The following is a 27,047-nucleotide window of genomic DNA, read 5'->3' on the forward strand; positions in this document are numbered from 1 at the left end:
AATCCCAGTGTTGCGGAGGCTGAAGCAGGGATCTGATTCTTAAAGGCAGCATTGCCGGTGTAGTGATGCTCTGTAAAAAGCAACAAACAACAGCAAAACTAAACAGCAAAGAACATCTTAACGCTATTGCCAGGGTGAATTGAAAAAAAAAAATAGAATGCCACAGAATGCAAAAATAAAACAAAAAAACAAATTTCATTTTGGAACAGAGACTCTGAGCTCATCAACCTACCTGTTCATGCAAAGTTAACACTATTTACTTCCTCACCTAATTTCCTGTTCTCCAAAGATCTCCAAGTCTTCAGGACCTAGCTGAAAGAGCTTGGTACTAGCTCTAGGTTGTTCTACCCTCAGAAGGAAGGGCCCTTGTGCCAATTGTGTTCAGGTCTACTAACCCTGAGCTTTGATGTGAGACTGAAGATTTCAGTAGTAAAGGCCATTTGCTGACATCCTCTTCCATGGCCTATTTGTCCTTGATATGAAAGTGCTAACCCGACTGTAGAAAAAGAAATGGCATAACAGCTTGCCAGGCCTAGGGCAGTTGCTGTCTGCTGCTAAGGCCTCCACTGCAGATGAAAAGCAAACAAACAGAAAAAGAATGCGAGAAAAGAACTGAACATGAGTCGGCTACAGCTTCATACATCAACGCTGTTACATCCAATTGGCCGCATTGATTAAACTATAAGGAAAACAAGGAGACAGTGGCCACCAGTACTGCACGATTCTGTGGCTGGGTCACCGTCATCACGGCTGGTGAACTGTGCCGGGTTCATGCGGTTTTGAAACTCGAGGTTTATGTCAGACCTCAGTATTCTTAATAGGAAAAGACAGAAGAAATGTATAGAGGCATTTCACACCACACAGTCTCCAGGCTGCTACCCAGGGTCCCACTGCACTTGTTCCCCCATTGAGCACTTCTGTTCCTTTTCCTTTGAGACAGGGTCTCTTTGCATAGCTGTCCTAGGCTCACTTTGTAGATCAGGCTGGCCTTGAATTCTCAGAGCTGCTTCTGATTCCCAAGTGCTAGGATTGAAGTCAGGCACCACCTTGCCTGCTCACTTGTGGGCTTCCATAAATGAGTTTGTATATTCATGACCTACAGTCAGAGAAATATCCTCTATATACTTTTATTTACTATGGGCATATGCATTACAGTGCATGTCTGGAAGTCAGAACAAGTTGCTGGAGTCGATTCTCTCCTTGGACCTTGGGGTCCCCAAGGATTGAGCTCAGGTCATCAGGTTTAGGGGTTTGGTGCCTTTAGCTCCATTATCCAGTCCATTATCCAGCTATTTTTCTGACCCCAAGAAACACCCATTTAATGAATAATAATGGTCTGAAGTAACTACAAAAGAAAAATCTACATGCTTGCCATTAAAGTAGTGAATTATGCTGTCTGAAGAACAGGATGGGGCAGGAACCCCATGATCACTTTACATTTTGTGAGACTCCTGCTCTAGATGGCTTTGAAGCTGCGGTGTCATCAGATGGCCAGTTGCTTAGGAATGGAAGACAGTAGCTGCTAGTCACAGGGACAGCCAAAGACATCAAGAAGCCCATTTCTGCCAACACCCTGAGCGAACTTGGAAGAGGCTCTGCTGCCATTTCTGTCTCTTTGGAAGGCTAAGCAGAGGCCCTGGCACAGCTGGGCCCAGATTCCCAGTGCTCGGGAGAGTAAATCTGGGCTGTGTGAAGCTGTTAGTTTTGCAGTAAGTTGTTGTGCAATAGACTTGGTTATTTTCATTTGTTATGCCACAGCTATGACTCTGCTGCCAGCCTGGCTCTGGCCTATGCTTCCTCCCCTCCTACAGTTTCCATGCCATGATCCTCTTCTGGGTCTGGACTGGTGTTGCTACCCTCTCATAATAAAAAGAAGGCTGCTGCTGATGGTTTAAATTCCTACTTTTCCCCAACAAAAGCAGGGCCTGGTGGACTACTATGATTGTAACAGTAGGTGATATAAAACATGAGTGTCCCCGCCTTGATATTGTACAGTCACTGTGTTGGCCACAACTACAAAGATGAAATGCAATACAGACTAGGGCACAGCTCTTGCCCACGGCTCTGCTCTCCAGACAGTCAGCTGAACTGTGGAAGAAGGCAGAACTTCTTTCCCCGGGGCCACACGCCCACTCTTTCCATGGTTTCCTCTCGTAAATAACCGTGTGTAGATAAGCTCTTTGCTTACAGTCAGGTGGATTCACTATTTAAATAATGAAATTACCTTTCAGAAATGGCACACTTCTTTTTTAACCGATTTATGAGTCAGTCCTTAGAAAGCAACAGCAAGGAAGCCAATTCTAGTTTTAGATCTTCATTTCCCTCTAAGTTTGAGTCAGGCTGCCCCTGACTTCCTGTGTTTCATGTCCCAAGCACACTATTATTTGCCCCAGTAGCTGGTGAATATGTCTTTAGAAACACCATCCTGAGACATCCAGAATGGCAGGAGTGCAGAGCAGCCGTTTGTTGTGATGCCTGCAGCTGTTTCCGGGTGGTGCTTCCAGAGTTCTGTAATTAGAGCACTTTCCGCTTGTACCATGGCCCTCGTCTGAAAATGGCCATGTCGAACAGAATGCAAAAATCTGCTTTCATGGCGGGTTTGGTTCTACGGTGAGCTCTGTACACCTGGGCCATTTTAACCAAAGATAAAATTAGAGGAATTTGATGAAAATGAGTTGTAGTCATCAAAAGGAATTTGTTTATGCTGCCTAGATTTTTCAAATAAAAATAGAGTACTAGCCAAATCCATCAGTCACAGCTGAAGAAATGCAGGCCAAGAAGCATTAAATCTCTGCTCATCTAAATCCCAACACTGAAGTTGTTCACTTAGCACTACAGTTGAAAACAAAAACAAAATGTACACAAGTGCATGTGCATGTGTGTGTGTGTGTGTGTGTGTGTGTGTGTGTATGTGTGTGTGTGCGCCTGTGGTGTGTATGTGCCTGTGGTGTGTGTGTGTGCATGTGTATGTGCATGTAGTATGTGTGTATGTGTACATATGTATGTATATGTGCATGTGGTATGTGTGTATGTGTGTATGTGTGTATATATGTGTGTATGTGTGCATGTTTAGAAGCTGTGCAAGAAAACATGTTGGTTTTTTACCTGAAAGCCGATTTTTATCACTGCCCCTTTAACAGTGTTCAGAAATGAATACTTGATGTTCTTGTGAAGGGAACAATCAGAAGGTAAAAATCCTCCCAAAGTGTTGTTCCTTTCCTGACTCTGCTATGTGAGACTTCATAGAAAGGGCTTCTTGTATGGGGCCCTTTTGCTTCATTTCACATTGATCATTTGCCACCCTGATTTCCATTGTGGATGCTCGAGTTGTGGTTCAGCAGTCTTCTCCATTCTTCTCTATTCAGCTAAAGTTGGATAGATGTGACCATGCTTACTGTACATGCAGAGACCAGATTGGGGGTAGAGAGAGGCAGCCTCTGTGTAAGAGGGCTAGTGGCATTAGGGTGACTAGTCACATGAGCTATGCAAAGAAAGAATGATGTTGTTTGTTTGTTTGTTTGTTTGTTTTTTTAAAAAGAGCTCCCAGACTCATTGCTATGATGATAACTTCTCACTGACAAGATTGTCTCTCCCAAAGCATTGCCTTTTCTAACGGAACATGTAGATGTCTGACTTGTGCTTCACGAGGATAATTTAAAGTTTCAGGAGTTATTAGAGAAATCAGAACTGCACATCCTTGGGTGATTGCATGTACAAATTGGGTTTCATGGATCTTTGGTGGGGTTGACAAAATAATTATTTTAATGAAACTGGTACAGACATTGTCCACTTAAAATCTATGTCCAATGACCAAAAACAATACAAATAAAAGTGAAAATACGCATTGCTTTCTTATATACACTCTAGTACAATTTTATTAACTGCTAATGAAGTTTAGAATCCTCCTGGGATCGTCGCACAGGATTGTTAGAACGTCTTTGGGGAAGTTTAATAGGAATGGCTCCCATCCTTCCAGTCACTTGAAATGTGTCCTCATGTTTACATTGATGGTAATCTCACTGCTACCCCATCCAGTGACTTTTAGACTCATGTATCCTTCTTTCCTTCCTTCTTTCCTTCCATTACCACCAAGTCCTCCTGGGTGGACTGTAGTGAGGTTGGCTTCACCCAGGAGTCTCAGAACAGCAGCCACCTTTAGAAACAGAACCATATTCTAGGGTTTACAATTTAGTCTCCCTTTCCCAGAGCACAACACTAGAGCTCCAGGAACTTCACTATGCTTTATGTCATTTAACTCCACAAAGAAGAGATGGGAAAGACTACAAATCAGAGAGTAGATAGATAGACCAATAGATAAATGAATAAGTAGGCAGAGTGACCGATGAACAGATAGATCGAGAGGTAGATAGAAGATAGGTAAGTATGTAGGTGGATAGATCGATAATAGATAGTTAGTTTGTAGGTAAGTCACTAGGGGGACAGGTATAAATATGTTTTTAAAAGTATATAGTTCTCAAAGCATAGCATTTATGGCTTTAGAGTATACAGTCAGTGGCTCATGATATATTTCCAAAGTTGAGCAATTGTCATCACTATTTAATTACAGAATGTCTTCATCACCCCTCTAAGAGACCGCTCTCTAGCAGTCACTCCTTCTTTTCTTGGCTTTGTACTCCAAGATCCAAGCAATGATAACTACTCTGTTCCCCTTTTCTGATTGCCTACACTGGCCACTATTTTAGTGTGAGTGTAAACAAACAGTATGTGATCTGCTGTGACTCATCCCTTTCATTTGATGTGATGTCTTCCAGATTGCTGGGCTATGTGTGCTCTAGTTCTTGGAACAGCCAGCTATGTCCCATTGTATGGGGAATGCCAAGTTTAGTTATCTGCTTTATCAGCCAATAGACATTTGAATTGTTTCTATTTGAAGCTTTTGAGCTTTTTATACAGTATTACATGGGTTTTACAAGGACATATCCCCCACCTCCTTTGGGTTTTTTTTTTTTTTTGTATTTTAATTTAGTATTTTTATTTTGAATTTTAATTCAAAAAAGATTTATAAAAATATTAAATTAAAGTTTAATGAAACAAATCTGTTTTCTTGGTGTTTTAATTATAGACACTTTTGATGGTGTGTATATTATAATTTCAATTTATCAAAAGCAATGATACTTTTCTTAATAGAAAAATATTTCTATGTTAATATATTAGTAACTTAAAAATTATACACATATTAAGTGTGCATTTTTTAATTGGGTATTTATTTCATTTACATTTCCAATGCTATCCCAAAAGTCCCCCACACTCTCTCCCACCCACTCCCCCACCCACCCACTCCCACTTCTTGGCCCTGGCATTCCCCTGTACTGAGGCATATAAAATTTGCAGGACTAATGGGCCTCTCTTTCCACTGATGGCCGACTAGGCCATCTTCTGGTTCATATGCAGATAGAGACACGAGCTCCGGGGGGGTACTGGTTAGTTCATATTGTTGTTCCACCTATAGGACTGCAGATCCCTTCTGCTCCTTGGGTACTTTCTCTAGTTCCTCCATTGGGGGCCCTGTGATCCATCCAATAGCTGACTGTGAGCTTCCACTTCTGTGTTTGCCAGGCCCCGGCATAATCTCACAAGAGACAGTCATATCTGGGTCCTTTCAGCAAAATCTTGCTAGTGTATGCAATGGTGTCAGCGTTTGAAAACTGATTATGGAATGGATCCCGGATATGGCAGTCTCTAGATGGTCCATCCTTTCGTCTCAGCTCCAAACTTTGCCTCTGTAACTCCTTCCATGGGTGTTTTGTTCCCAATTCTAAGGGGCAAAGTGTCCACACTTGGTCTTCGTTCTTCTTGAGTTTCATGCGTTTAGCAAATTGTATCTTATATCTTGGGTATTCTAAGTTTCTGGGCTAATATCCACTTATCAGTGAGTACATATTGTGTGAGTTCTTTTGTGATTGGGTTACCTCACTCAGGATGATGCCCTCCAGGTCCATCCATTTGCCTAGGAATTTCATAAATTCATTCTTTTTAATAGCTGAGTAGTACTCCATTGTGTAAATGTACCATATTTTCTGTATCCATTCCTCTGTTGAGGGGCATCTGGGTTCTTTCCAGCTTCTGGCTATTATAAATAAGGCTACTATGAACATAGTAGAGCATGTGTCCTTCTTATCGGTTGGAACATCTTCTGGATATATTCCCAGGAGAGGTATTGTGGGATCCTCTGGTAGCATTATGTCCAATTTTCTGAGTAATTGGTTTTTCAAGAAAAAGTTTCTCTATATATCCCTGGATATCTTGTAACTTACTCTGTAGACCAGGCTAACCTCAAATGCAGAGATTCCCCTGCCTCTGCCTCTGCCTCTGCCTCTGCCTCTGCCTCTGCCTCTGCCTCTGCCTCTGCCTCTGCCTCTGCCTCTGCCTCTGCCTCTGCCTCTGCCTCTGCCTCTGCCTCTGCCTGAGTGCTGGAGTTAAAGGCGTGTATCACCACCGCCTGACTTGTGAATAAATATTTTTATTTCTCTTGGTTATAAATATAAGGCTGCAACTGCTTAGTCTTATGTTAACTAAAGCTTTTTGAGGAAATCCTAGATTGTTTTCCAAAGTGATTGTAAAAATGATGCCGATGGCCAGCAGTCCTGCTTTAACATGTTGGCTCTGCTGCCCCACCACCTGTCCCCTGCATGGTTTCTGGTGACAAACTGACATTGACTGCTACCTTTCTGAGGATTCCTTATACATGTGCTGAATTGCTTCTCTTTCAGCTTTTGGTCTTTAACATTTGTTTATGAGATGTCTTAGCTTTGAGTTTACTCTACTTGGAGATCGTGGAGCTTCGGAGAGGTACTGATTCCTTCTTTCTCCTTCCTGAGTCATCTCAGCACACCCATCTTCACATTTGCTGAGTCTTCTACATCCTCTCAGACGCTTGTGATCCCTTCTTTTGGAAATTTGGTTTCGTTAACTGTGAGTCACTTCTGTCAGAGTGTTTTATCACAGCAACAAAAAAGGAAACTAAGGGGCCATGTACGGACACTGTTCTTCTTCGAATCCTCTTCCTTGATTTGTTTTCTCTCTTACCATCCAGCTGAACTGTTAGTAACTGCTACTATTATTTCCAGCCAGTGCCCCGAGGAGAGCAGTTTTCTCCTGAGACAGCTCTGAGTTAAATGAAATTAAAATAAAGTGGGTCTTTTCCAGGCGCTCCAAACAGATTAGGCAGATACAGTTTTCCAGAGGGGTTGAGTTCTTTGGGGGATTTCAAAACTGTTCTGCCTTTCTGGCAGGACATCATTTCTGATAACCACCAAGATTTAAAGCTGCTTGCCTTCAAGCCTGCTGCAGAGCTAGCTAGCTGCCTGAAGAGCAAGGGATGCTGGTAAACTAAAGAACTGCAAATTTCATTCTCGGACCAAGAGTTTGCCTTTCTTCTCTCCTTGAATAAACCCCTTTGATTGCTGAAAATCTTGAATATTTCTAAATTCTATTTCTGAAAAATCTGATCTTTAACCCTTTTTTTGAGCATTCTAGTTCCTTTACTGCGGAATGTGTCATTGGAGGTCCTTGCTCAGCCATTCTGGACATCTTATGTCCTAGTGCTGTGATTTGCTATGCTCCCCACCCCCTGACCCCTGTTGCCTTTGTAATGATTTTAAGAGGTGAGTCTGTTGAAGGCTATTCTCACCTAGGAGAATGAGACCAGAATGAAATACTTATGAATTAGAAGTTTTTTATTGAGCCACAGAGTCCTAGCGAGGGGCACAAACTTTTGTGACCATAAATCGGAAAAAGCAGCCCTGAACTGAGTAAACAGGGGGGTTATAAGATAAAAACCACAAGTTTATACATCCCGTAGATGTAGCTGTGATGGCTTTTAGCAAACATGACAGGATATGAATTAACCTTTCATTAGAATAGAGCACAGTTGTATCACCACAGTATTCAGAAAGCCTTGTGGTTACAGCCAAACAATGTAGGTTAGCAGAAGTTCCTGTAAGTTCCATACGTGCCTGAGGATCAGGCAACCTCAGTCTTGAGTCAGTCAGGATTTAGCAAATGTTTTTTTCTTACTTCTAGTCCTTGCTCAGTCACTCAGCTGGGATGGAGTCACACTAAGAATGGTACCCAAAGCCTGTATTGTCAACCACTCTGTTCATTCCAAAACTACAAAGTGGCGAGAGCTTCCTCTTAGTCCCTGTTATTCCCCATAGGGCATACACTGATAGACTTAGCAAGACTTGCTGCATGTTAGTGATGCACCTTGAGAAAGCGATTGACTCCCAGGTCTCTGGATGTTGATAGCCTTGGCATCATTCTCTGATGCAGAGTGTGCAAATGAAGACGTAAGTGTAGAGAAGACAGTGCGTGTGCAAGGGAGACAGAGACCAACACAGAATGCACATGTTTGAGGTTCTTACACAGATATAGAACTCATAAGTTTCTGAATTGAGAAAAGTAAGGCAGGGTATATGGTCTTATAGGATAGTTTGGACACCAAAACTGGAAGTATAGATTTGTTCAGCATAGGCATACAGGTTGTTGTGAGTGAAGATGTGGACATACTAGACACCCTATGTAACAGCAGACAAAAATGTCCAAGAACAAGACCTGAGGAACAAATGGAAGCTTCTATAAATTACATCATGAAGAAACAGTGGGCAGGCGTAGGTAGAAGCAAAATGGGAAAGCAGAAATGCAGGAATTCAGAAGGAAATCGGTTGTAAAAGGGCCAGACCAGACTCGGCTCTTGGTAAGAATGAAAGCTGGCCTTCCTCGCCCTCCTTTCCGCCACTCCTCTCACCTGAATGAGCAAGGATACTTGATACCAAGGACAACACTCTTGCAGATGGCAGAAGGTGAGGAGAGGTTGCCCTGGGCCTAATGCAGTTACTAATTGAAGCTTATCAGGATGCTGACAGAATGCCAGCAGGCATGCTCTTTGCGATTTTAATTAGTAAGATTATACTCCGTAGCATGCAACTCGGTGTAATGGCAACAGTACTGATGAACTGTGCTCAGGATGGATTCGGGAGGGTCAGCTACTGTGGGCCGACTGAATTCCAGACAATGGACTTGTGGTTTTCTATTCCCCCAGTCCAAGAGCACCACAATGATGATGATGCTCGTTGGCTCACCCCCATCCCACTGTTGGAGCCTGCACAGACGCAAACCGAAGCATCCTGGTGTATAGAGTTCAAGCGTAACACAGGGAACACTGAGCATTCAAAAGATCGTTCCTAACTCAGATCTTTATTACCTGGCTCTGTGGTAAACATGAACGTGGCTTTAGAGGTGCCTGCAAATTCTGTCTCCCCTCAAGAAGTGGGGCTTAACTGCTCTGTACTTGAGTGTGGGCTGGGTTTACACACCCCCTTATAGTAAACGGATAATATATGAATATATATAGAATATGAATATGAATCAAGTGGCAAGGTGATACGTCTTTTTTTTTTTCAAGACGGGGTTTCTCTAAATAGTCCTGGCTGTCCTGGAACTCACTGTGTCGACCAGGCTGGCCTCGAACTCAGAAATCCGCCTGCCTCTGCCTCCCAAGTGCTGGGATTAGAGGCGTGCAGCACCACTGCCTGGCCAAGGTGATACTTCTTATATTAGGTATGTATATGTATATGTATATGTGTGTATATATATATATATATAGAGAGAGAGAGAGAGAGAAAGAGAGAGGTGGGGGTCGGTCATGACTTTGCTTAAGAGTCTTCTCTGCCTCTTACCTATCCATAGAGTCACTTGCCCTGGGGTGTGAGCTGCCATATCATATCATAAGGATACTTGGGCAGTTAGTGCAAAGTCCCACCCAGTCAGGAGCTGAGCCCACCAGAGCCATATGAATGAGCCTGAAGTATATTTTTTTCTCAGTAGCTCTAAAATAACTAACAGCTTAACTGCAACCTCAGGAGAGACCCAGAGGCTCAGCCACTCGAGAGAAGCTGCCCAGGATCCTCGGCTCTCAGGAACTGCTGTGAATAAATACTTGTTCCAAGCTGCCACTTTGAGGAATGACTGTGTATTGTATCTAATCCCTCAGCAAGACTCAGCCCCATTGCTTCAGAGAGATTCTACAGTGACAGGCTGCATGTAGCACACGTGGCTTATTCCCCTCCTGTACCGGCTGCTTTTTGTGTGTCAACTTGACACAAGCTGGAGTTATCACAGAGAAAGGAGCCTCCCTTGAGGAAATGCATCCATGAGATCCAGCTGTAAGGCATTTTCTCAATTAGTGATCAAGTGGGGCGGGGTATCCCATTGTAGGTAGTGTCATCCCTGGTAGTCCTAGGTTCTGTAAGAAAGCAAGCTGAGCAAGCCAGGGGAAGCAATCCAGTAAGTAACATCACTCCATGGCCTCTGCATTAGCTCATTAGCTCCTGCTTCCTGACCTGCTTGAGTTCCAGTCCTGACTTCCTTGGTGATGAACAGCAGTGTGGGAAGTGTAAACTTTCCTCCCCAACTTGCCTCTTGATCATGATGTTTGTGCAGGGATAGAAACCCTGACTAAGACACCTCCTGAAGAGTGAAAGTGGTTCCTCCTAGACCTTCTGCTTTGCTCTCTCTTGTGGGGCATTGGGCTATGCACAGACAGGCTGGTCTCCAGTCAAGCTGAGGTCTGAACCCCGGGACCCAGTGGTGATAATTCACCTACATGGGACGGTAGGCATTCCCCCATATCTCCTGGACTCAAGGCTCTTGTCAAAGTTACAGTCCCCACAGCCCCCACAAGAGAAGCATGGCTAGTAGTCACGTAGACAATGTCCCAAGCTTCTGACATTCAGGCTAGACTCCTCCCAGTTACCTAGCAACAGTAAAGATAACAGCCTACCATAAGAGGGGCTGCTTGGCCCCACCTCGATCTCTAACCTCTCCTCCCTCCTCATCCTCTCCTCTCACTCTCCTCTCTTCTCTCACTTTCTCTCTTCACTCATCTCTCTCTAACCTCTTACTCTAGCCTTTCTTTTCTCTCTCCTTTTCCCCCTTCTTTCCTCTTGGCCATGGCCAGTCTCTCTCTCTCTCTCTCTCTCTCTCTCTCTCTCTCTCTCTCTCTCTCTCTCTCTCTTTTACCTTCTCTCCTTTCTCCCTGCCTTTCCACAATAAAGCTCTAAAACCATAGACTGTCTCTGCTCATCAAGGCCCGCTGTGCTTACTCTCGCCTGTGTGGGAACCTCTCTCCCATAACCCTGGGGTGTTGTTGCCCCGGGGCCCCTGGTCAGGGGCTGCTCCTTGTCTACCCCGCCTCCCCATCGAGTGGGGTCAGTGGCTTAGATGCCCACCTAGGGCCAAGTGGAAAGCATCTGGCAGCCCTCCCGAGTCCGCCTGCACAGAGCATAGGAGGAACTCTGGCTGGATGTGGGCTATCCTCTTCCCCCTTCTTCCCCCCAGCCCCTTTAGTTCCCACACTTCTCTAGTCCCTTTGAATGGACTGTAAGAAGTTCTGCCCTCTCCAGTAAGTCTGAAAATAGTGTGAAAACTCTTCTTGGGTGATCCTGCCTCCTAGGAAATTAAAAACTAAAGAGTATCCATACGGAAAATGGTCAAGGTTCTTGTATTCAGCCCTGTTCCAGTAGGGCAGCTGAATGGAGGAGCCATAAGACAGCGTATGTGGTTTCCATTCAAAACTCTTCCTGCAGGAGAACTTCCAAGGTTCAGTTCTCTGGGAATTTTACTAAGCTCATACTGTTTCATATCTTAAATTGTAATAAATAACTTATGCCACTTGGTGAATCCAGTTGAAAGCATTGTAAGAGCCTGTTTGCCGTCTGCTGAACAAACTGGAACCTGAGTCAAGCATCTCTAGTGTAAATGCAGTATCTGAAAGCTTTTGAATCTTTAAACATTGGTTTCTAAGGGCTCTGGGATCGTAGGCAACATTAATTCTTGGGAACCACAGTCCAGCAGCACTGGAGCGGTAGAGATGGCTCAGTGGTTAAGAGCACCGGTTCTTCTTCCAGAGGACCCAGATTCAACTTCTGGCACCCAAATGGGACTCCAGTCTCATGGACTCTGATCCCCTCTGCTGGCTACCATAGGCACCAGGCATGCACATGGTGTGCATACACACATTAGGACAAAAGACTCCTTCATGTAAGTAAATCTAAAAACCAAAGAACTCTTAACAGCTTTGGAGCAGAGATGTGTTCGTCCTGTTCATATAGGCGGTGAGAATTCACACTTTACCATTGTATAAAAAGCAGTAACTGACTAATTGCTAATATTTAGTGAAAGATAGTCTTTTATCTCCAGGTAACACTTGGCTTTCTCTTCTCTAAATAAGTCTTTCAGTAACTGACATGCCAGCATTTTTAGTTAAAATAAGCATCATTACAGAACTAAGAGGAGACTTAGCAGGAAGAGCACTGGCACTCCGCACAGAGGTTCAGTTCCCAGCACCCACGTAATGGCCAACAACCTTCTGTAAATCCAATTTCAAGGTGTCCAGCACCCTCCTCTGGACTCTATTTACCCCCCGCCACTGCCCATACACACACAGACATACACATAGACAAACACACATGAAATAAGTAAATCTATATTAAAATTGTAACTTCATTACATTGCTTGATCATTATCCCTAATTTGAGGCCTAACTTCTTATTCTAAGTGTTGCCACGACACCACCTGACCTTTGTCTGAGCTCCCGGCTGGGCATCAGTCAACCGTTGTATCCCGAGACTAATATAAAATGCATTCTCAGACTGTAAACTCTTACAGCTAAGCATCTTCATTGTGGATGTAAATTAATGTATCCCCTGATTCTCTGTCTTCTGAGCACACGGGGCTGGGTCTACGGCTCTGTGGTGGTGTGCGCAGCTCAGTTTGTTTCCCTAGCAACTGGAAGGGGGGGGAAACTTAAAACATGGAAAGATTAAGCATGTGACCTGGAACCCATGGGAAGAAAGCCCAGCCCGGTGGTAGTTGGGCACCGTGCATAGTGCAGATCTCTCCTGATCAGTCAGTAATCACAGGACATGGACACAGGTGACTTGTGACAATCCGAGGTCTGTGTGGAGACTTGCATCTTTTTTCACGTAGCTTTCTTAAGTTTTGTGTAGGCCTCCGTTAGTATTTGCAAGGCTGTACGGTTTAGGGGCCTGACATTCCTTGATGTCAGACGTTTCCATGTTTAGCTTTGATGTGTATTTGGGCTCATGCTGCCAGATGTCCTGATCATCGTTGTTATTTTAAAAAAATCTATCTCAAGTGTATACAAAATGGGAATTCGAGTATTGATCTGACTTTCCACTGCTACCACACACGCATGTGCATCACGCAGGCTTCTCCCCTAGCGTTGTCGGACTAGCTCCTAGTACTCAGTCAAACACGTTCCCGCGCCTCCTCTTACCACTGCAGACTGGTTCCCGTGCTTCCGTGGTTTGTCACTTTCAACTATAAGAGAAATGTTGCTTTTCTGTTCTCCATCCGTTCGCCCGCCGCTCCCTCTACCCAGCCCCCACGCGCACACCGTCTAAGGACCACATCCCGTGTTTCTGAACCCGGAGCACCTACCACTTGGCACAAAGTGCTTGTTAAATGCCTGCCCAGTGAGTAGATGAGTGACTTCAGCCTCCGGACTAGCCAGGAGTTGAGTTCAGAGGCTGTATAAACACCATTCATCAGCTCAGCACGACGTTTCTTGTAGCCAGAGCTACAAAAAGCTGGAAAATCAAGAACAATGCTGCCCTGGGGTTTATAACTCCTGAAGAGGCTGTACAAGGCCAGAGCGACTTGGCAATGCTGTACTGCAGAGCCCTCCCTCCCCAGCTCCCTGCTGCTTAATGCTTGTGTTCTCTGAGGGGCCTGGGCCAATTCAGTGTGGGAGACCTCTCCCAAAGACTTTTGGCTTATTCAAGATCTCAAAAAAAAAAAAAAAAAAATCTTGAGGGCTGCATTTACCTGTGGTAAGAGTGAAAGAATCACTTGTAGAAGCCAGTTGGGTGTTAAGAGTGGATCCATAAGGGTAGGGGGAGGAGGATGGGAACTCTAAGAAGCCTTGTTTCTCAGTTGTAAGCCAGATCCAGGACTTCACAGGACCCAGGAAGCGAGCCTTAGAGAAATGGAGGTTGTGCCTTTGAAGCCGGCTTGTTTCGTCAGTCTAAAAGCTGTCCCCTGTAGTCCACAAGTGAAGCGGTGCACATGAGATTTGGGTCCACAGAAAGCTGCAGTTCTCAACCTTCCGAATGTTGTGGCCTTTTAATGCAGTTCCTTGTGGTGTGCTGACCCCCAATCGTAACATTATCTCCTTGCTGCTTCATAGCTGTAATTTGGTAGTGTTATGAACCGTAATATAAATATTCTGATGTGCGGGATATCTGATAGGCTACCCCTGTGAGATCATTCAGGCCCTAACGGGGTCTGGACGCACAGGTTAAGAACCACCAACAGAAAGGCTGGTGTGTGATTGTAGCAGAGAACACTCTCCCACCCAGTGTTCTCTGCTACAATCACAGAGCGCATGCGCTGGGTATGAAATCCTGGGCCTGTAGCTGCTGAGCCTTCCTTCTTACTCACTCAGAAAGCAGAGCCTTCAAGGCTTACTCAGTAGACACTCCAGTCAGCAGCCTGGAGTGCGCTGGAGTCCTGGCAACTTTTCGGGACCTTAAGCAGCTTTCCTGCTCCCTAAGCCCCTAGCCTCACTTGATGAACAAAGTCAGGACTGTCATTTCACAAACCACTCCTAGAGCCCTTTGATTGTGTAATTAAATGTAATTACAACAATCTGCCCACAATACCACGGGCCTACGCTAGCTGGGGGAGAAGGGGTTAATTTTGTTTTCTCGCTGAGATAAACAGCTTAAAGGCTTCTTTGACTTCATAGGTTCTCCCCTTGGCTGGTGGCTTAAGTGCTTCTGAGCCTGTGATGAGGAAGAAAAGCACAGAGCCAGTGACTTGAGTGTGGCCAGGACTGACCAAGTTCCCTCAGCTAGCTCTATCTCTAGTTCCTACCACCTCCCAAGAATGCCAAACTATGAATCTATCAGTGGATTCATCTGACTAGAGCCCACGTTCTTCAGTGAGAACTTTTAAAAATAATTGTTCCCCCGGAGGTAAGCCAAGGATCTCATCATGTAGTCTTGGCTGCCCTGGAACTCACTCTATCGACCAGGCTGGTCTTAAACCAACAGAAATCCAGCCACCTCTAACCCTGAGTGTTGGAACTGAAGGCATGTACTACCACGTCCAGCAAAAGTTTTGTCACATTTGTCTGTGTCTGTGTCCATGTATATGTGTAGAGACCAGAGAACAACTTACGGCATGGTAATCAGTTCTCTCCTCCTACCATATGGGTCCCAGGAATTGAGCCCTTGTTGTAGGGCTTAGCAGCAAGTCCCTTTACCCACTGAACCACCTTGCTAACCCCTCAGTGACTTCTTAATACGCTGAGGACCAAGCCTTCAGCACAAAAGCCTTAGAGCCACTTTATATCCAAACCACAACCAAAAGTAATGCTCTGCATCCTTACAGTGGGAGCAAGTGTGATTATTAAAGGGTTGTTCCATGAAGCTGTAAGCCTTGCGTGCCCATGGCTTCCTTTCCTCACTCTTAGGGAGGTTCCACCTCTTGGGGGGAAGTTAACAGTTGACTTAGCATCCAAAACTTGGCTTTTCTGCCCAAAGCTATGTCATCTTGGTGAGCTTCCTGCTCATTGTCTGCAGACTAGGGGGTGAGAGGATAACAATCCCACACGTATGTGCTTTGCAGGGTTGCTGTTAATAAAGTGAGGTCAGCATAGAGCAGGCAATCAGAGGAGTCTGACCCAGGGAAGCACTAGATCTGGGAGATGAGAAGTCATTATGTTATATGTAGAAAATATGGACATTTTCAGGAAAACTTTTAATATGTTTAAAATCAACTTTAATAATAAGTGTTATCTTTCAGTATCTTTGATTTGTATCTATATGCACATTCATGTATGTAAGTAAATTTGGTTTGGATAATTTATATGTAGTAGTTTTTCAGTAAAAATGTTACATGCTAAAATTTTTATATATTTTTTTTTCAGTTTTGTCATGAGCGCCGTGGACAGAGTAGCAATGCATATTCTTTATAAGTGAGTCTTTGTAATGCAGCTTCATGTGGACATCTCCTAAGGCATGCTGCCGTCTCACAGTTACTTGTTTAGCGAATCCTTTTCTGCCATAAGCAATCCTGTGAGGTCAGTCCCTGTTTGCAAAACCTTGTTCACATCTCTGCCTATTTTCTTCACATAAAATGCAAGGGTCAGACTACATAAAGTACGGTGGACCTGCTGTATTATTTATTTGAAAGGGGAAAAAAATCAAGAAACCCTCCCTTTAAAGCTGCTTTCAGTCCACAGCTGCTTCCTCTTCCCCATTCATCGCGCCAGGAGCCACATTAGCCGAGGAAATTCCTTACCATATAGGGTTTTCAGGAGAAAGCAGGGGTCTCACTTCTTCCCTGGTACCTTCCTGTAGTCCCCCTGCCTGTCCTCGGATCTAAGTGTCTGGGCTTGTGCTGATCATTGGCGTAAGCACCGTGGAGGTGAGGGCTGTCTGGATCGCTTCCATTTTTATTGTTCCAGCCCACGCTGGTCTCTGTGCTGTGGAGGCACTGAATGGAGGGAAAGGATCTGTGCATGCCTACACACAAGGGGAGACCCTTTATCCTTTATACAACTAATAGAGGTATAAATGAGAAAGAAGAAAAGCCACAAGCTATTTTTCCCCTTAACTAAAGATGTGTATAGGTTGTATCCAGATAGGCAGACGAACTCAAAGTCAGAATTTGAGCAGGTCATTGGGACAGTGGCCTTCCTGTGTCTAAAGGCAGTGTTTCATAGTTCCTTCTATAATCACTGATCCTAAAACAAGCAGATAGTTAATAATTATTTATATAGCTGTCCCAAGACTGAATATAGGCCTTTATCTTGTTCATTTAAGCGAGGGCATAGTTGTCTATGCTTCATTTGGATGCAATAGATCACCTAGAATAATAACGCACCCTCAGAACCTGCCAATCACGTGTTTCACAAAAGCAAACTGGGCTCTGGAAACCTGTCTGCCTTGTAGCCGAGAATGTTTAGTGATGGGTCTGTGCCTGTGAGCCCAGCGGCAAGGGAGTCAGCATGTGTTTGCCTAACTTTACTTACAACAGTGTTTTAAGGATTAATCTCATAATTTCTAGGCCAGGACACATTTCATAGTTAAAGAATAAACGTGTAGAGATTTAAGTTGATTTCTCTCTAGACCTGAACGTACCTTCATTTTCCCATCCACATTGGATACTAAGATTTTGTTCAGTTTGCTTCCATATGGTGTTTTTCAGATTCTTTTATGTAAATGTCATACTGAGTTGCCCCCTATCCCAGAGTGAGGGGGGTGACACCCCCAGTGTCCTGTAGCTGCGATCTAGCATCCAACAAGAATGTCTTATAAGTGAAATGTAAATGTTTCACACAGGAGGCATGGGACACGTGTCCAAGAACCATCCAGGGAACAAAATGCCCTCTGCCTCATTTTCTAGAGCACCTCTCACAGTTCCCAAGGTGTTGTTCTCCTCATTCTTTGACAACGTTCCAAGGATACTACTCTGAATTCAGATAGATTTTTATATGCTATATAAAACTATAATTTATTCACAACATTTCAGGAAAACATTTACTGCATAAAACGAGGTATTTGATACATAAAATGGGGAGGGGGAAAGAGAGCAGTATATCTTGATCTTAGAAATGTCTTGGGTCTCCTCTAGTGGGTATAAAGAATGGACCTGTGGATATCATAACATCACTGAAATCTCTGAAGTGCAGTGTCCCTGATTCTGTGTCTCTAACCCTGCTCTCCTTGTATACCTCTGTGTGTGCGTGTGTGAGTGTGTGTGTGTGTGTGTGCGTGTGTGAGTGTGTGTGTGTGCGTCTGTGAGTGTGTGAGTGTGTGTGTGTGTGTGTGCGTGTGTGAGTGTGTGTGTGTGTGTGTGTATGTGTGTGTGTGCGTGTGTGAGTGTGTGTGTGTGTGTGTGTGTGTATTGAGAGTACAAAGGCATGAGACTCTTCTGTCCTCATCCTTGTCACCAGCCCTTCCCTTAGCCTGAGGCTGTGGTTTGCAGATCAGCACTGTAAGAATGTATCAGTGAGGAATGAGCATCCTCTCAGCCCCAGACAACTCCACCTCTACTGCATCAGAAACCCGTGTGACCAGGGCAGGTAAAGGGAATGGTATGAGATGTGTAGGTACGTGGCAGCTGGCTATCCCTGAAGTGTAATGGAACCATTACCCTCCGCTGCAGACTCTAGATCCCTGGTGAAGTCCCTCCCCCACTGCAGCACCCAAGCCTATGTGGCCTTCAGCATAAGTGAAATCACTTATGCTGTTCAAAGATGGACAGAATAACCACCCCACACCCCCTTACTGGAGGAGTTTTGACATTTCTGAGCTAGGCAAGCAGGCAGGCCAGGGGTGTGACGTCTCCTTGCCATCTCTATTGTGATGCAATGGTGTGTCCAAGAGATTCTTTACAGAAAGCTAAGAGCCCAGATGGCCTGCACTCCTAGACAAATCTGACCCTTTCCACTCGTGTCTCACAGTATCTGTTAAAACAAAAGTTGCCTAGTTCAAAAAAATCAGGAAAACTTATATAAAAATGACTTCTTTGGAAGAGGCTGAAGGGCCTGCATCCCTGCACGGCCTGTGCTTCCACTCTCCAGGACTGCCCCTTCTCCAGCTTGACATCGGGCCCGGGCTTCCTTTCAGAGCTGGCTGCCAAGTCCCCTCTTTCTCAGAGGAGGAAAGGATTTTAGAAAGCACGCTACTACCAGAAGTAGTTGTTAAAGCTGCTCCCAGAGGGCCGCAAAGTCTTCCTGTTATGCCTGACCTGTGTCCCTGAAGGCACCGGAGCTTTCAGATTGTCAGACAGACAGGTGCTGATGTCAACTCACCCAAGCCACTTTTCTCTTTCCTTTTGCATTCCAGTTGTTATAAAAATATGTAGGGTGGTAGTATGGAAGCAATAGGGTAGGACGATGTTAGGAGTGGACTAGCAGTTCGGGATTGCTGGGGTTTGGCTGTTTAGCATTGAGCGCGTAATCATTTCATCAGATGAACCATGTGAGGATGGAGATGGCCCTTTGCTCCCTCCCGTCCTTCATCCCGCGTAACGAGCGAACCCTCACTGCCCTGCATGAAAACCAGCTGAGGACTGCTCGTGTGCTGCCTGATGAGGTTTACAATAAGTAAGGAGTTGCGAGGAATTTTACTTAGAAATTTTAACTAAAATACACATATAGTCAGGAGCTTAAACATCGTTGGGATGTGCAGTCTGAAACACAACTCATCAAATAAAGTAAGCACCTAATGCCATCCAAATGAAGCATTTATCCATACGTGCGAAAGCTCGCCGTGTAGCCCTTTACTTTATCAGGAGTTAATTCAGCAGAGAATATGAGCCTGGAGGAATAGGCCAATGGGTAGTTTGAACTATTGGTGTTTTCCTACAGGAAAACCAAGTAATTAGGCCAACACAAAGCAGGCCTGTTTTGTTGTGCTTCGGAAGTAGATCCAGGTTGTTCCTATAACAGCTACTGTGACGAACCTTTACAGTTCTATAACACCACCCTTCGGTACGAACGTGTAGTAAGAATAAGAGTCCCACCCACGTTCCTTTGCACTAGACCAGGACCCCAGGCCAGAGGAAACAATGGGGGACTCATGTGGGTTGAACATTCTCTCCGTCCATCCGAAGTGTGCGTGGGACCATGGGCTGCACCTGCACAGGGTAGGTATCATGTTTTGAGCACTGGGTAAAAACAAAGCAGCAACAACAAAACCTAAGAGTGGTTCCTTGAATGATAGTGTCTAGAAGACCGTGTGCATCATGGTACTGAACTGGACAGGCCTGTTAGAAGAACTGCCAGGTTGCAAGTTTAATGTTAGGTGAGCATTTATTCAGTCTTCTAATCCATTCATTGAGCAATTATTGAGTTCCCATAGTCTAGGCAGCATTAGATTAAGGAGACAAGCAATATCCCCTATCCTTAGGAAGGATATATATTCTATAGCGCAAGACTGATATTCAATGCTTTAAATATGTAAGCAAGATATCTATATAATGCTGTGTTGGAAGGCATTAAAGAAATACAGAGGAGATAAAACATCAGAAAAGGGCTCTCTAAAAACCTCCTTCTGGAGCTCAGACAAGAGCAGATGTGTTAGGGCAAACAGCAAAAGGAACAGTGTGCACAAAGCCCGAATGACAAAAGGCTGGGCATCTGTGAGTAACAAAAGGAGCCGGAACAAGGGAGACAGTGATTAGAGAGTATTGGACCAGGGCCAGATCACACAGGATCTGCCGCTGTTGCTTCTCACATGGCGCCCTGATGGCACCTGATGGCTGAAATGACAGTGGCCCGCACTGGCGTCAGCACTGTGAGAGGGAGAGAACAGCATGTGCTGTAGAGGCCAGAGCACTCACTGATGTACTAGATGGCTCAACAGAGGAACAGAGAAAAGCCCAGTCAGTTGTCTAGGCTTCCGCTCCAGTACCCGAGTGGTCTGTAGTGCCATTTCTCAGATGCAAAGGTCAGAGGGCTTCACTCAGTCTAGACTTTGGAGTCCAGATTGTGCAAACTCACTTTTCCAGATGTTTGCTGATATTTTTGTTGTTGTTATTGTCTTTAACACAGGGCCTCCAGTAGCCCAGGTTACTTCCAAACTCACTGTTAGATTGTTGATTATCCTTGAATTCCACTCATCCCTCCTTACCTCCAAAGTGCAGAAATTACAGGTATACCCTTGTTCAGATTGTTTTTTTAATCTGTAACACGAGGTTATTTATTATGTTAAGTTTCCAAGATCTCATCCCTATTAATTAATAGAACCTCATGAAAATTAGATCATTAGTGTGAAAACATACCGAGGTTCGAAATTAAGGAATAATGTAGTTTGATGAATATCATTAAAATGGAATGAATCAATTTATCTCACAACTACTAACCAAAATATCAAGGTTATTTTTCTCCAGCATACCAAAGAAAGTGAGATTGCAAGTATTTTCTCCTGGGAGGTGTTTTTCTGGAGATTCTTGGCAACAGAGTAGTTTGTGCTGTTGAGTAATATTATACTATAAACAGTTTTGTAACATTGGGCTAAGACTGCAAAGCCCAAACAGTGCATTGTTTGTGCCCCAGTGTCCTGGCTTCTTTCTGGTCATTCCGCATTGGTTCAACATAGATTATTTCTCCAAACCCATACAGCCCCAGTGTAGGAAGTGGGCATGTTTGTTTTGTTGTTTTTCTGTAGAGAGGACCCCAAACATGTTCCTATATAGCAACATATATATCTATATCTATATCTATATCTATATCTATATCTATATCTATATCTATATCTATCTATCGATAGATACATACATACATACATAATGCATATATATATACATATACACATATACACACACACACACACACACACACACACACCTGTAACTCTGTTTCTGCCACCTGCCTACCACCATTTGGCCTAACCTAACAGTCTCTTGCTAATGTAGGCAGTATGATACTGAACCCTGTGTCTTGAGGTAGATGTGAAACCTGACTCAAAGGACTCCAACAGAAAAGAAATTTATTGTCACACAGAACAAAAACATGCTGGGGCAAACAGGCTCAGCCGTATCCATGATATTGGACAGTTGGGATGGAGCCCGATTATGTGAGATCTGCCACTGGCAGAAGTGACAGGGACCATGAGTGTACTGGCTGGTTTTGTGTGTCAACTTGACACAGGCTGGAGTTATCACAGAGAAAGGAGCTTCAGTTGGGAAAGTGCCTCCATGAGATCCAGCTGTAAGGCATTTTTCTCAACTAGTGATCAAGGGGAGAGGGCCCATTGTGGGTAGTGCCATCCCTGGGCTGGTAGTCTTAGGTTCTATAAGAAAGCAAGCTGAGCAAGCCAGGGAAAGCAAGCCAGTAAAGAACATCCCTCCATGGCCTCTGCATCAGCTCCCGCTTCCTGACCTGCTTGAGTTCCAGTCCTGACATCCTTTGGTGATCAAGAGCAATGTGGAAAGTGTAAGCTGAATGAACCCTTTCCTCCCCAACTTGCTTCTTGGTCGTGATGTTTGTGCAGGAATAGACACCCTGACTAAGACAATGAGCTTTCCACTCTTAGATGCTGAGATTGTCCCCTCCATCCCCAGCCAGCTGCCCCTGTTCAGTGAAACTCACCGGACAATACTGAGCCAAAGAAATGGTTCTTTTCTGCTCTGCATCTGTCCATGAGAGCAAAAGCCTTTCTCAGAAACTCACAGTAAACATCCCTGAGTTCCAGGAAGCAGTTTTCTGCCCGGAGATAGAGACATTATTCTAAACCACCCCCCTCTTCTTACTCCCTCCCTGATGGGCCTACACAATGTGCCATCCTCTGTCCCTATGGTTACTGTATTAATTCTGGTCCTCATTAGCTCAATCTGTCCTCATTGTGAATCTATGATACTGAAAGCCCTGCAGCGGCTCTTAAGCACAGCTAGGATAGGAAGCGCATGTTGCTTTGTAACTGCAGCACTGACTCTTTCTCTTCCTTACCTGACAGCTCAATAAGCCGACAGACAGATGATCTGATTGCAGTGGAGTTGGGGAAAGGCCCAGACCCCAGCCATGCACCACCCCCACCCCATACAGGAGACCCTTCCCTTGGATCCCTGTAAACACAGGCAGAAGGGAATACCAGCTAAGAAGCCGGGATGAACCCAAGTGCTAATCGATGGCATAGGCTTAAATGGTGTAGGAACCATTGGTGGGATATCCTTGCCCTGAGAGCTCGGAGAAGGGAGTCAGAAGAGTTCTGTTGGTTCTACTGCACCCACATGCCATGTAACACCCAGTAAAGCAGCTCTTCTGTCTTACCTTTCAAACTCCACTGTGCCAGATCAACGATGTATGCTCTGATTGTATCTGTCAAGTTTAGCCAAGCTAAACTTAGAACAAAGTAAAATAGCCACAGATCAAATTCAACTAATACAACGACTCAAGGGTAATGATTTCTGGGTAGTTGAGTTGTCTTTATAGGATGTTAAAGATGTTTTAGTGATTTCACTTAGATCATCTTCATGTATGCACATATTTTAGCAAGTGTGTACTGTACTAAGTTTCCATACTACCCCCTCAAATGGCCCTTAAGTTTACTGCCTCTCCCATATTCCTTCCTTCATCCCCCTCTTCCCTCTCACCCTCTACTTGCTCCTCCTGTTCTAGTCCCCTGCATCCATCCATAAATATCTGTTTTCTTCCCCATTCCTAGGGAGATCTATCTGTCCCTCTAGTCCCTTACTGTATACCTAACCTCTGTAGTTCCGCTGATTGTAGCTTGGTCATCATAGACTTATCAGCTAATATCCACTTATAAGTGAATATATACCATATCTGTCTTTCTGTGCCTGGGCTACCTCACTCAGGATGATTTTTTTTTCTAGTCCTATCCATTTACCTGTGGGTTTTATTATTTTGTTTTTTAATGGCTGAGTAATATTCCATTGTGCAAATGTACCACCTTTTCTTTATCCACTCATCTGTTGAGGGACAGGATGGGACATTGTTTCCCATGCCTGGTTGTTATGAATAGAGCAGTAATGAACATGGCTGAGCAAGCGTCTCTGTAGCAGGATAGAAGCATCCTTTGGGTACATGCCCATGAGTGGTCTAGCTAGATCTTGAAGTAAATCAATTCCCACCTTCCTCAGGAACCAGCACACCGTTTCCCACAGTGGCTTCACACATTCACACTCCCACCAGCAATGGGTGAATGTCCCCTTTACTCAACACCCTGGTCAGCATGAGCTGCCATTTGTCTTATTGACCTTGGCCATTCTGCCAGGTGTCAGATGGAATCTCAAAGTGGTTTTTTATTTGCATGTCCCTGGTGACTAAGGAGGTTGTGCTGGTTTTTGCATCACCTTGACACAACCTAAAGTCATCTGAGAGAAGGAAGACCCAGTGGAGAAAATGCCTCCATAAGATTGGGCTGTAGACAGCCTTGTAGGGTATTTTCTTAATTACTGATCACAGAGTGCCCAGTTCATTGTGGGTAGCACCTTCTCTGGACTGCTGGTCCTGGGTTCTATAAGAAAGCAGGCTGAGCAAGTCATGAGGAACAAGCCAGTAAGCAGCACCCTCGATGGCCTCTGCATCAGCTCCTGCAGCCTACCCTGTTTGAGTTCCTGTCTTCAACGATAAAATATGTACCCCATTTTAAAACTATTTTTCTATTTTTTAGTATAGATTAGAGCTTATTGAGGGCATGGGGAGGGGAGTTAAGAGGGTAATAGAAGCAGAGAAAGGCAGAGAGAGAATAGAGAAGTAGAGAAGAGACCGGCCATAAGCACATGGAGAGCAAGACAAAGCAAGAGAGGAGCAAGAGAGCAAGAATAAGTATTTGTTTTCTTACAATCTAGTTTTTTTTTTTTTTTTTTTTTTTTAGTTCTTAGTGTATTTTGGATATTAGCCATCTGTCAAATGTGTAGTTGCTGGAAATCTTTTCCCATGCTGCAGGCTGCTGCTTTGTCTGAATGACCATGTCTTTGCCACACAGACACTTTTCAGTTTTATAGGGTCCTCTTAGTGCCTGTGCTATCAGTATCGTGTTCAGAAAGTCATCTTTTCCTGTGCCAGTGAGTTCAGGGCTCCACCTTCTCTTCAGTCAGGTTCAGTTTTATGTTGAAGTCTTTGATACATTTGGAGTTGAGTTTTAAGCAGCGTGGTAAGTAAGGATCTATTTGGATTCTTTTACATGCAGCCATTCGGTTTGACCACTACCATTTGTTGAAGATGCTGTCTTTTTTCAGGGTGTGTGTTTTGGGCCTCTTTACCAAAAGTCATGTCAACATGTATGGACTTGTCTGAGTCTTCAGTTTAATTCATTGACCAATGTGTCTGATTTTGTGCCAATACCATACTGTTTTTATTATTATAGCTCTGTAGTACAAATTGAGATTAGGAGATGGTGATACCTTCTTCAGTTCTTTTATTATTCAGGATTATTTAAGCTATCCTGGGTCTTTTAAGTTTCTATATGAAAATTCTCTTTTCAGTATCTATTAAAGAATTGTGTTAGAATTTTATTGGGGATTTCATTGAATCTGTAGATTACTTGGAATCTGTAGATTACTAGGATTAATACAGTGAAAATGGATGGCCATTTTCACTGTATTAATCCTACTAATCCATGTGCAGAGAGGGAAAGACCTTGGAATGCTAGCTCTAAATAGAATGTCTCCATCGAATCCCTCTCCTCGAGACCCAGAGAACCCTGAGGAAGAGGAGGCAGAAGAGTGTAAGAGCCAGAGCAGATGGAGGGCACCAGTAGAACAAGGTCCTCTAATCAGCATGATCTATGCTCGTGTGAACCCACAGGGACTGAGGCAGTGTGTAATTGCTCCCGCATCTCCTGCCATCTCCAGTCACCCCAATCATTTCCCCTAATTTAGAAGAAGAGCGTTTCAAGCAGATTTGTAATTGAATATGCTGATTATTGTAACTGATCTCCTGCTCATATCACCCTGTATTTATTCTGTTTACAAGCGGGGTCCTCTTTTTGTCGTATGAAGAGTAAGAGGTTATTTAGATGCGGTTTATATTTATATTATGGAGTGCAGCTTTCTTAATGAGGAAAGGACTGTCAGGGAAGACCAGTGAATACTTTTGAACAAGTAAAGGAGCTATCAGTTTGAGGCAAGAGAGGAATGAGTTGTGAGGTGTGCGTTTCAGCAGACAGGTGGCCACTGACAGTGACTGGCAGGGGTCAGAGGGAGAGAGAAGACTGTTTCATTCTCTTTGCTTTATCCATATCCACCTCAGAAGGAACTGAGGAAAAGCTTGTCTTTGGGCGTCGCATGAAGGCTTCAGGCCAGCACATGATCGGACCACCTCAATCCCACTTCCATCTTCTGTGTAGACGTCTCTGCTTCTGCCATTGTACCCTGCCCCTGCACACCTGGGGCGGGCTGCCCTTTCCCTGGTCTCTGCTCTCAGACTTTCTATATTTGGGCTCGACCTTTCCTGACAGGACTGGTTTTGTCACAGCGCCACAGGATATGGTTGTTGACAACTGCCTCTTCCTCGGGAGCCAACCCTACCCCCACCTATACGCTTTCACGCTTGCCACTGGGACTTCTCGGAGACTCGGTACCAACAAGAAGATGAAAACATGGAGCAGCTGTCTGGGGCTTCGAGCTGATTCTGACTCTCCCCTAATCCTGTTGAATGTGGTGTTTTAAATTGAGAGTAGCAGAAACAAAGTGATTTAGGAAAATGATACTGTTCTAGCCTGTTTCAGTGACAGCGTAACACGGTTAAGAAAATGGCCTGTCAGATTTGATCAGGGATGTTGAAGTGAATCATGGTTATTCCCAGAGTAGCTGGAGTGAAGCTTCTCTGGCAAGAGAGGCTCTAAGGACGGCCATCTGCTGGCCTGGAGAAGCAGGGGACCGTCCGTGCCCTGCCCCCACCTACACTGCCTCTTTCTTCTGTCTTGCAGGCACAACGTGTTTGATCGCTCTACTCTCAGATAAAGACCTCACCGTGGCCAACGTTGGTGACTCTCGGGGAGTCTTGTGTGACAAAGATGGCAATGCCATCCCCTTGTCTCACGATCACAAGCCTTACCAGCTGAAGGAAAGGAAGAGGATAAAGAGAGCTGGTGAGTTTGTGACCCCCACCACCACCACCACCACCCTGGGGAAGTCTACCATCTTGTTTGGTGATCTAGGTGCTTGCTTGGAGAGTTTCTCGGGAGCAAATTTCACGCAGCAATCACATAGTGTAGCCCAGGCTAGCCCTGTTCTCCTGCCTCCACCTCCCAAGTCCTTCAGTGCCAGGCATGGATCAATAAAATGATACTGAGACCAAAGCCCTGAGAAGGATTATTAGATCTGAGAGTTCCCTACATGTGGAAGGCAGGAGTCCCTTCACTGACAGCCGAGCCATGTGCCAGGCAGCTAAGCAGCCTAGAGCCCTGGTGTGTGTGTAAACCTGCAGGATGACTCTTGGTCATTGCAGGTTAGCTTCCTCCTGGTGAGAAAATGAAATGAGCCTAATGAACATTTGAGCCTTCCCAGCGGGGGCTGAGTGA

General features: G+C 44.6%; 1 protein-coding gene across 3 annotated transcripts in view; it reads left to right on the top strand.

Annotated features, from left to right (window-relative positions):
- Nucleotides 1-27,047, top strand: part of Ppm1l (protein phosphatase 1 (formerly 2C)-like) — a 243,881-nt gene that overhangs the window by 205,955 nt on the left and 10,879 nt on the right. For 2 of the 3 annotated variants that reach the window (NM_178726.3, XM_006501470.3), the window contains exon 3: nt 26,454-26,615. In NM_178726.3, the coding sequence (NP_848841.2) occupies nt 26,454-26,615 (162 nt within the window). Of the gene's footprint in view, nt 1-6,413; nt 8,823-26,453; nt 26,616-27,047 lie in introns of those variants that run through there. The other variant, XM_011240119.3, reaches the window with a different exon arrangement.

Source organism: Mus musculus, chromosome 3 (assembly GCF_000001635.26).
Source record: "Mus musculus strain C57BL/6J chromosome 3, GRCm38.p6 C57BL/6J".
In the NCBI taxonomy this organism is placed as follows: Eukaryota; Metazoa; Chordata; class Mammalia; order Rodentia; family Muridae; genus Mus; species Mus musculus.